Raw genomic sequence first — 9,791 nt, forward strand, 5'->3', positions numbered from 1 at the left:
TATTATATTTGTATACTAAATTTTCTGGCCTCTGAGTGACCGTTTGCCAAAAACTTGGCTTAACGAGAGTTTTGCAAATTTCTGGAGGACAGGGACTGTCTCTTTTTCTTACACATGAGATCCACATCTTGCCCTGCCTATCAGTCTAGGATAATGAATATATATTCAGTAAATGCTTGTTGAATGAACCAATGTGTGAATGATTTTCTTGGTGGGTTTCTATGAACTGAGGGAGAAGAGGCAACATATCAATAAAGAATGAACATTTTTGCTTTGAAATAAGGAAGACAATTTATTGTAGTGAGATTATACTGAAGTTGTACCTATGCCCGCCAACGCATATAAAGTAATTCCCTCCACACTATTGAAGAAGACACCAGTGACCTACAAAGAAACTCAAAGTGCTCGAAACCAGTTAATGTTGCATAGTGTAATGCATTTTCACTAACTTACCTAAATTTAAGATCAGATGATTAGAGGACGTACTGAAGTATTTTTCGTACATATTAACAACAGCTTTTTCTTTTACTGGCGCTTGCAATGCCTTTGGTAACTCCAAACAGTGACAACTCTATTCCTTGCTGTTTCTTTCATCTTACTATGGTGACTAGTTATCACAACGCTGCTTACTAGAGGAAACTTCTAACGGAGACTTAAACATTTTCCCCTAAATGGAGTTTGTGGAAAATATGAAAATTGGCACACTGTTGAGGCAACATAAAAAAAGAAAAGACTATTTTCAAACCCTAACCCCTAGAAAAATGCCCCAGGAGGCAGAGAACAGCCATGCAGTTTAGCGCAAGTTCACAAACAAATATATACACATATCAACGTAGACCTCTTTGCACCCAGCGCCTTGTCTAGAACGCATTTTATACAGTTGCTACATGTGGCACAAACGCAGGGGCACAGACACTGCCTGAGTGCCGTTGAGGAGCTGGGTAGCTGTCCTCTCTGAGGAGGTATCTACACAACTTTCCAACGGAGCTTATTCACGACTTTTTGGAAAACAGAGTCTAAGAGCAGCTCTTTACACAGCCTTGTGTGTACAGAGGTGCCACGCGCTGTGTCTGGGTGATGGGTCCACCTCCTAGATGTAGGATTCCTTAGCGAATCGGAACTGATCAGCATCAAAGACGGGCTGACTACACCGCCGGGCCAGGAGGGCCTGCTTGTTCTTCTGTTGAGACTCAGACACAGTTCTCAGCCGATGCAGCTCAGGTCTCCTGGTGACAGTCACCTGTCCTGTCGTGTCTATAGAAGCACAGACAGTCCTGCTCTGCTTCCAGCTCTCAGTCCTGGGCCACCGTCGGGGCCCGTCCAGTGGCTCCTGACTGCATATATTTCTTGAGTCCCCTCCGTGGTGGACAGGGAGAGGTGGCGGTAGCCGGGCGTCCAGGCTTAGCATCCTGGCCCTCATGCTGCCAACTGTTTGGCTCCCGTAGGTGGCGAGCTCCAAGGCCTGGTACCGAATGGCCTCCTCGTAAGAGGGGGGGCCACCAGGGCTCCTTTGATCCACCGGCTGGAACGTGTTCTCCACCGAGAGGGAGTGGGCCCCCGAGTTAAAGTCCACAGCTGTTTGGCCGTGGGTGTCAGGCAAGTTTTCTTGGACGATTCGGCCGGCAAGCTGGCTTTCTTTTTTAAGACCTTTCTTTACCTGGTCTCTGGCGCAGCCCTTGGATTTCGCAGCCACAGCAGAGCTGCGGGTTTTGGTTAACGCTTTTTGGTGAGAGGCGAAGGAGAATGACATGGAGTGTTTTTTTATTTCTCTGTCGGGCTTACTTTTCTCAGTCTTTGTGAAAGACTGATGTCTGGTGAAGAAGTTTCTTTTGGGACTGGAAGGAGAAGCCAGGACTGAGCTGTCGGAGAGCACGTCCAGGGAGCCACTGGAGACGGCTTTGGGGGTCAGTGTGCACGCTGACACCAAACCCTGAGCCGGGCTCTGCACCCTCGGGTCTCGCGGCCCCTGGATTTTGCCTTCCGCTGCAGGAAACACCTCCTCTGGAAATGGGTCCTCGGCTTCCTCACTTGCAAAACAAGGGGCCGCCTGGGCCGCGGTGAAGTCATCCTCACTTCGCGTGAGTTTCGGGTTTGCTCTCCTGCCCTCAAGGCACTCCTTCGAGGATGCCGCCGTGCTGGGGTCCGAGTACCTCCTGTCTGGTTGCCTGAGGGAGGCTTTCAGTCTGGGCGCACTGCTGAGGACAGGCTCCCAAGGGTGCGGCGGGCCTCTGGGCTCCAGGCTGGCAGCCGGGTCCGAGGACCCTGGGGGCCACCTGCTCAGGGACCCCACGGCGCTGGGCTCCGCGTCGGGGTCGGGGTCGTTGCTGTCATAGGCCGAGTCATTCTGCAAGGTCGACACGTCTGGGGGAAGTTAAGGGACGGTTGAGCTTTCATTCAGTTACTTTTAGAAATAAACCTAAGTACCGTTCACCTACTTATTCCAAGTATGGTGCCAGGGAGTTTGGTGATGCTAATTTGGGGCTTGGTATGAAAGAAACTGGCCACATTAAAATTCTGTTTCTTTCCATATCTACTATTTAGAGGTGGAGAAGATAAGTAGGAAAATGAAGCGAGAGACGGAGGAAATGAGAAAGGAGAGAAAACAGCATTCCACTGAAAATTTATTGATCTGAAATTTAAAATGGATCCTTTGGATGGCTCTTTTGACTGGATCCATCCCCATTTTAACAGACCCATACTCCACTGTGTGGAAACAGAATCTTCTTACGCCAACTCTCTAGCTAAAAGTTACTTAGTAAAATTAGCAGTTCTTCATGATTTAGAAGAGGAAGGGGAAGGTTCCAGGCTGAAGCTGACTGAGTGTCTGCAGCCCGAGGAAACAGTGCAGGAAAACTCGAGAGAAAAGTTTCCGTGTTTAGTGACTTCCCTACAGACTGGAGTCTACTCTGATTTGGTGATGTGTGAAGGTGACTTCTGCTTCAGATACCAGGGATGCTTTACATTACTGGTCTGGACTGGTAGCTGGCCATGAACTTGACCCCAGAGTCAGAATCAATTGAGAGCACCTTCCGCACCTGAACTGTCAGTGTGTTCCAGGGAGTCATCAGAAGCAATTCTGGAATGCCCTGGCATGTTCTCCCCAAATATTTCAAAGCAGTTGTCGATGAGGAATTCCACCAGTGTCTTAACCTGTGAGGAAAAGTTAACAGGTTGTCAGCTTAATGAGACCTTTATTTATTTTTAAAGGAAGGTGGTTAAGAATGGGGACGTAGCGGGGGTCAGCAGTTAGGGAGGTGCCAAAATGGTCATGAGAGATCTTTATGTGTCTGAAAGGAGCATCCGGAAAATTGGTAACAATCACCTATATGAAAATTATTTTTGAGACATGCACTTTTAATTTGTGAATTTTAAAAAATATATTACATTAAAGTAACAAAAATTTTCATTTAAGGAGTCTCCCAAATTGGTAGCTGAGCTGACAGAGTGTGATGCACGAAAGAGCGAAAAGTGAAAGGGCCTTTCCATCCTGGGACACAGTCATGTAAAAGATGGGTATCGATTGTCCTCTGTCTCGTAGGATGATAGAGGACGCAGGCCTAGCTTTACTCAGTTTCATCCAATGTACCCACCCAAGGGAATGGAACTATGACCAAAGCATTTGCCTTTCGTATTTTCACCACGATCTCGACTGAGTCAGAGAAGTTCACGGGCATTTTATTGCTTGGCTTTTGCAAACAGACGATGAGTTTCTTAGAAATAGACAGAAACGAACCTTATCATTCAGGTCTCTCCGGGCTTCGAACGACAGGTTTTGCTCATTCTCCGGGCTCAGCACATTGGGCCCGATGCAGATGGCGAGATTGCTGGCATCCATCCTGTTGACCTCAGAGTTCTTGCTGATGACGTGGAGCACGGAGACCAGGTGCTTGAGCAGCAGGTGGTTGGGCTGCGGGAGCTTATCTGCAACCCTGGAATGGAGTTCGGGAAGGCTGGTTTTAGGGGAGGCTCACAGCCTGTCTAGCTTGAGGGTGGCAAGTTGAAAGTTTCTGCCTAACCCAGACTTCCTTTAAAATGAGGAAGGTTCATTTTCACAAGAGACATTGTGAAACGTTCATTCAGACACTTCCAGTGGCAACTGACACGGAATGAGTCAGTTAACCACAGATCCTGAAGCCCTAAAAAACTGGCCTTTGTGATCAGGACACCGATAACATGGCCCTTTATGCTTTACATAGATCTTAAGTTACGAAATATTAACTCCTGCAGTAAAATACATAGTTTAATACATCTTGAAAATCATTTTGTTGAGCAACCATTTAGCCATGTAGAATGTCTTTCTGCTTCTAACACTGCACGACTATTTTTTTTTAAAGAATACAGTCATTTGCCTTTTTAAAAACTGTGCTCATCAAATGAAGAGGACACATTTTTATACCATTCTGAGAAATCTTTATGGAGATTAAATCAGTTTATAAGAGCATGTTCATAAAAATTGTGACAGCAGCACTTAAATGGCAACATGGGCACTACTACTAATAAATTAGAATTGCAAAGCTTCATAGCTTCAGAAAATGAAATGGTGTCTCTAACATAAGGATCGTTCGTTTCTCATAAGAAGATATTGTTATGAAAGAGCTTTGTGTCTGTAAGCAGAAACTTATTGTGATAATCGTAGGGACAGACACCCTAATGTCTTCAATTCAATAAATATTTCATTGAAAATATTCAGCCATGTGAGACAATCATCATATATAGACAGACTTTCATAGGATTTGGCAAAAGCGCTGTTATTTTAGCGTTGGGTGTTTAAGATTTCCTAGTCTCTAACGGGTCACATTTCCATTTATATATGGAATTGTTTTTGCTGTGGTTGGAATTTGTTTTTGTATAGTTTTCATTTGGGTTAATTATAAGAATATGAAATATGCGATGGAATTTTATGAACAAACAACCCCTTCCAGATTGTTTACTATGCTTTAAGGGATGTTTTGTGGGAGAATAGTTGCTTGGCACGACACCAGTGTACAGGTTAGGGAGACCCCAGATTCCTGCACCTGGCTGGTTACCCTGCTTTGAGGCTTTCATCTATGAGTTTGTTCTATACTTTCTTGAACTACTTATATTTTTATACTCCCCACCTCTTGGGATTTGTGAGTACTGAAGTCCGCTTTCTATCTTTTGAAGAGGTGCTTCCTTTCATTTGGCTAAAACTACTTTTAAAAATTTCCAGGGTACCTCTAGATTTGTATTCTGGGAGTGGATGAACAATGCCACTTGAACTCCCTAAACATTGCAATAGACGTAAACCACTCTGACAGTTATGTGCAGAATCAAAGGATGGAGACTGTGCGGGCCTGGCCTCTGGGGACGAGGCTGGCAACTTACTGCTTCAGGGCCTCGATCCTGTCCTCTTCACTCTGCTTCTCCAGGGCACCCATCCACTCCTCAAACAGGTCGCAGGACAGGAGCTTCAGTGGGATACTTCTGAGGAAGTCCTGGAGGGTGGGAGGGGACCGTTCATGTTACACAACGTGCTGCCATCATTCCACCTCGTTTGTCAAATCTCAGGGACTCTGTGCTCATCCCCTACATGGGCTGTGCCCTTTCCTTCCTGCATTCATTAGCCTGGAGAAATCTCTCACCTGACTTGTCTCTCAGCAGCTTCCTAACAACAGGCGCAGTAAGGCCATCATCCAGGGGGCCACCAGACTTAGGGGAATGGACTCGGCCATGGGACGATCCAAGTGCTTTTCCTCAAGTAAATTTCCTTGGGGGAATTTAATGCATCACCTTCTGTTGGAATCTGGGGCCACAGAGATGCTTATACCAATAAATAAAGGCTTAACTAAAAAAATTAAACTCTAAGATCAGTTTCCTTTGCTTTGTAGGGTAAAGAGCCCATATCTTACTTCCTGAGCGTCCATGTGTGAGAGCCCATCAGCAGGTCATTTGGCACCAATGCTGTGAACTCACCTTAAAGACCACCGCCAGGAGGTGCACGGGGAGACTTTTCAGATCCACCACGCCTCCGGAGTTGAGCTCTTCCTTAAGCTCTTTACGGGCTTTCTCGTTGGCTGCTTTCCTGAATATTCCTTCAGTGGAAGGGCCTTTAAGGCATAGTATAGTGAGAATATCCTAAAGGAAAGGGGTATAGAAATAGGAGGTGGTTACCCTTGGTTTGAAGACACGCTTCACTGCTACTAACACAGGAAAAATCTATGTTTTGGTAGGAGAAAAAGAATTAAAGTAGTGGACATGAACAGTATCTAACTTTACCTGTTATAAAACATCCTCTCCATAAAAGTTAGTTCTCCAGGATCCTAAGACAGTCTTAACAAGAGACTGTTAATGCCAGTTTTTCCTTTCAGTCTGGTTGCTATCAACTGTCTCCCTCGGCCCTGCCATTTTTCTAAGAGGAGGTAAATTGTGCAAGCTGGAACTTGCACATTCTAAAACCATTTCGGGCCTCTCTCCTTCCAAGTCATTCCATATAAACATTGGATTTCTGACCATAAACTCTATAAATCTCTGGCTCTTGATTTCGCAGAAGCTACTCATTTTCAGCATTCTTCTCTCCATGAAGTTAGAAGGATGGAGGGACCATCACCCTGAGCTCAGTGGCAAACACAACCGATTTCTAGGCTGTAAGCAGCCAGGTGTTCTCCTGACTGCATTCCTAAGTGGGAACACCATTTCCAAACGTGGGGAAAAACCTCAAGATTGGCCCCAACGAGTTTAGCATTGAGAGTGCCGTTCAGATTTCCCGAGGACTTTTCACAGCTGGCAGGAAACCGAAGTAGGTCCACGCGTGAGTGTGCACCTACCTGAATGGGTCTGGGGAGTGTGTCATTGTCACTGCAGATGGCCGACAAGGGCTGATCAAATAGGGATGACCTCAATTCTGGCTCTGAAGCCCCAGAAAAATCTGATGAAGAAGAAAGCCTTCTCATGAGAAAGAGCCAGTTCAGCACCTTCTTTCTCTTCTTAATTTCTACAGCCAAGAAAACAAAGCAAAGAGAAATTAGATTAAAATATTCATAAGCAAGGATCCAGATAAGACAACGGATATTGTCATCTCTGGTTTGCCGTGTGGGACAAATAATATTGAAAAACCGAGAAAGCAAAGGGTGTGAACCTTAATCTAGAAAAATCAACCTGAAAAACAACTGCATTGTTACCAGGGCAGCCAGCCCCTAAACAGCAACACCAAGGTTCCTCAAAGACTCCACCTTTCCTGTTTTTACGCTTTACCAACTGTTTGCTACAGAAAACGAGCAAAACCTAACTAAGCAGATCATAAACAACCATCTTAACATATTGACCTTAATAACCACAGTGGATATTTCTGATGTGAAATAGATTATTTTAATTTCTTCCTTTGACTAGTGAAGAAAATGAAACTTATAGGAAGAGGAAGTGACTTGCTCAAGACCATTTTGAAGGCTCTACACTGGGCGGGCCATTAAACAAACCTCTGTGGCCATGCTAACACTCACCACTAGGGGGAGCTACACCACGCCATCTGTCTACAGTCACCTGCAGGGTTTTCCCAGTGGATGCTTTAGGGAAGGGCGGGCACAAATTGCCGCAGGAAGGTTTAAACCTAGATCTTTTACCAAGAAATTTTATCCTTGCAAAAGCCTGAAGACGTGTGCAACGGGTATAACGTCTAACAAGTTTCCTTCTTTCTCTGTTTTCTCCTCCTTTTTTTTCTAATTATAAAAGCTACATATTCTAAATGCATTGGCATATGTTTCTATACTTTTTATACCATCAAGTGGAGGAGGATGGATAGAGAACTGGCTTGTCCTCATAGTTCAGGAGAACTGGGTCAGGGTTACTTTATAATGGAATGAATTGTGGAAAAAAATTGAACGGTGGGTTCTTTGGGATTGGAGCTTAGTAACAATTGCTTCATGTGCTCTTAGAATCATTCTCCGTTAGAGGAGGGCAAGAGTGGTACAGGCAACTGTGTATTTTTCACATGTATGCACATTTGAATTGTCAAAACATAAATGCCAGGAGACCTGTAACTCCATTAAAACCCCTCTGGAGAGCTGGGGGGTTAGCTCAGGGAAGATCTTTTCTATCAGAGCGCTGGCTCTCTAGTGAGCTGGAGCCTTCCTGCCATGCAAGTGTTAATGTTCTGTGGTCTTTAAAAGAACACTTTGAAAAATAATTCCTAGTAAAGCACTGTGGTTTGGCAAACTAAGAACCTCTACATAAAAGATCTGTATGTTTTCAAAACTCACCAATTAGCTGGCAAAGACTGTTTTCGCTCTCACATGATGCCAACAGAGGATGTTCCTTGATGTCACCCTAAAAATAGATTTATTTTAGTTTAAAATAATGACTGAAGAAATCTGCCCAGTCTTTCCCCACAAAATACATTCAACATTTTATTCATATCAAAAACTAGTCAAGCGTCCGTTAGTTTTTTCTATCTTCCAGAATCAGTGTTAATGTCCTGCTTATCATGATAGAAGATCTCAATTAATATTCGTCTTTAATTTACTACACTTATTATGTTGATTTTCTCTTCTGATAACTAAACAATACAAATGATATTCAATTAAAATCAAGTTTTCCATCTCACAGTGCAGATAAAAAGTTTTAAACATTGCTTTCTTACCTCTGATCCACATTCAATTAATGTCTCCATATTACTGGCATTTAGTGTTTTCGACTAAAAGAGAAAACACTGAATTAGGTAAACCTCTTTGACTCTCGCCATGAGAAAACAGGAATTAATAAATGTAAGAAGGGCGCATACAGCATGACAGCTGCTTGTCAACTTCATTAGAGTTTGGGCTGACTGTCCAGCGATGAGCTTTGCTCCTGTGCGGCCTTGGCTCTGTCTACGAGAAATCATGTGGGAAGAAGTTAGGAGGGATACGTGTAATGCATTGGCCAGTTTCAGTGCCACTCTGATTAAACACAAAGTTTGAAACTACTGGCTAGAAAAGTTTTCCTTTAAAGTCAGTTATACACCATTGTAAAGCAATTATACTCCAATAAAGATGTTAAAAAAAATAAAGTCAGTTATATGTGACCAGATGTCTTATTGCTATTAAACGCAACATCTGAACACACTTATTTCTAAATGTTTTAAACCTGATAGCTTCATCATGACAAACTTTGTTATTCATTTATTACGTTCCCATCAGGAGATAACCTGAATAACAATTACAATAACAACTAACTCTTATTTGGAGAGCTCACTGTGTGTCAGGGCACTGTATTAAGTGCTTTGCACAGATTTTCTCATCTAACTGGAAAAGGAAAAAACGTATTCCCAGGATGCTACTTACAGCAGACATACAACAAAGATAACAGAATTGTAAAGAATTCCTATACCCCAAAAGTGCAGGCTTCACATTATGTGTTTATTCTTTATAACGCTATTTGTTGCATATTCCACGGTGTCACTGTTTTCTGTTGGATAAGATCTTAAAGCCCAGTGACCCGCTAGGCAGCTCACTGTCTTCTCACGTTAATTTATGGTACTTACCCTCGGAGGGCCTCCACCCAGACTTCTTTTACCTCCCGTGAACTGTGGAAAATGGGAGAAACAGCATGACACTCTGCTCCAACTAATCCACCGTCAGTGAGGAGACTGAACTGCTCTAACTTCACAAGTTCTGTGTTATAAGGGAGAGGGGGCGGGCAGGTGGAAATTCAGAATATTACTGAGACCGGAAAGAACATCACGGGCTGTCACCGGGACAGAGTCAGCCAGACACTGTAGAGCTCTCACTTCCTCATTCCTTTTAGGGCAGCTCTGGTTCTTTTTTTTTTCTTCTTCTTCCACTTCAAAGCAAGACATCTGT

At 43.8% G+C, this 9,791-nt stretch overlaps 1 protein-coding gene across 1 annotated transcript; it reads right to left on the reverse strand.

Moving 5' to 3' along the window:
* Window positions 1–618: 618 nt before the first annotated feature.
* TAGAP (T cell activation RhoGTPase activating protein) lies at window positions 619–9,564 on the reverse strand. The gene is made up of 10 exons (XM_079939451.1): window positions 9,473–9,564; window positions 8,735–8,819; window positions 8,594–8,647; window positions 8,214–8,280; window positions 6,786–6,952; window positions 5,935–6,096; window positions 5,347–5,456; window positions 3,734–3,929; window positions 3,036–3,150; window positions 619–2,361 (listed from the first exon to the last, which is right to left on the reverse strand). Exons 2-10 carry the CDS (start codon window positions 8,759–8,761, stop codon window positions 1,091–1,093), a joined length of 2,169 nt encoding a protein of 722 aa, XP_079795577.1. The 5' UTR covers window positions 8,762–8,819; window positions 9,473–9,564; the 3' UTR covers window positions 619–1,090.
* Window positions 9,565–9,791: the final 227 nt, after the last annotated feature.

The sequence above is a fragment of the Stenella coeruleoalba genome (genome assembly GCF_951394435.1).
Source record: "Stenella coeruleoalba genome assembly, chromosome: 12".
In the NCBI taxonomy this organism is placed as follows: domain Eukaryota; kingdom Metazoa; phylum Chordata; class Mammalia; order Artiodactyla; family Delphinidae; genus Stenella; species Stenella coeruleoalba.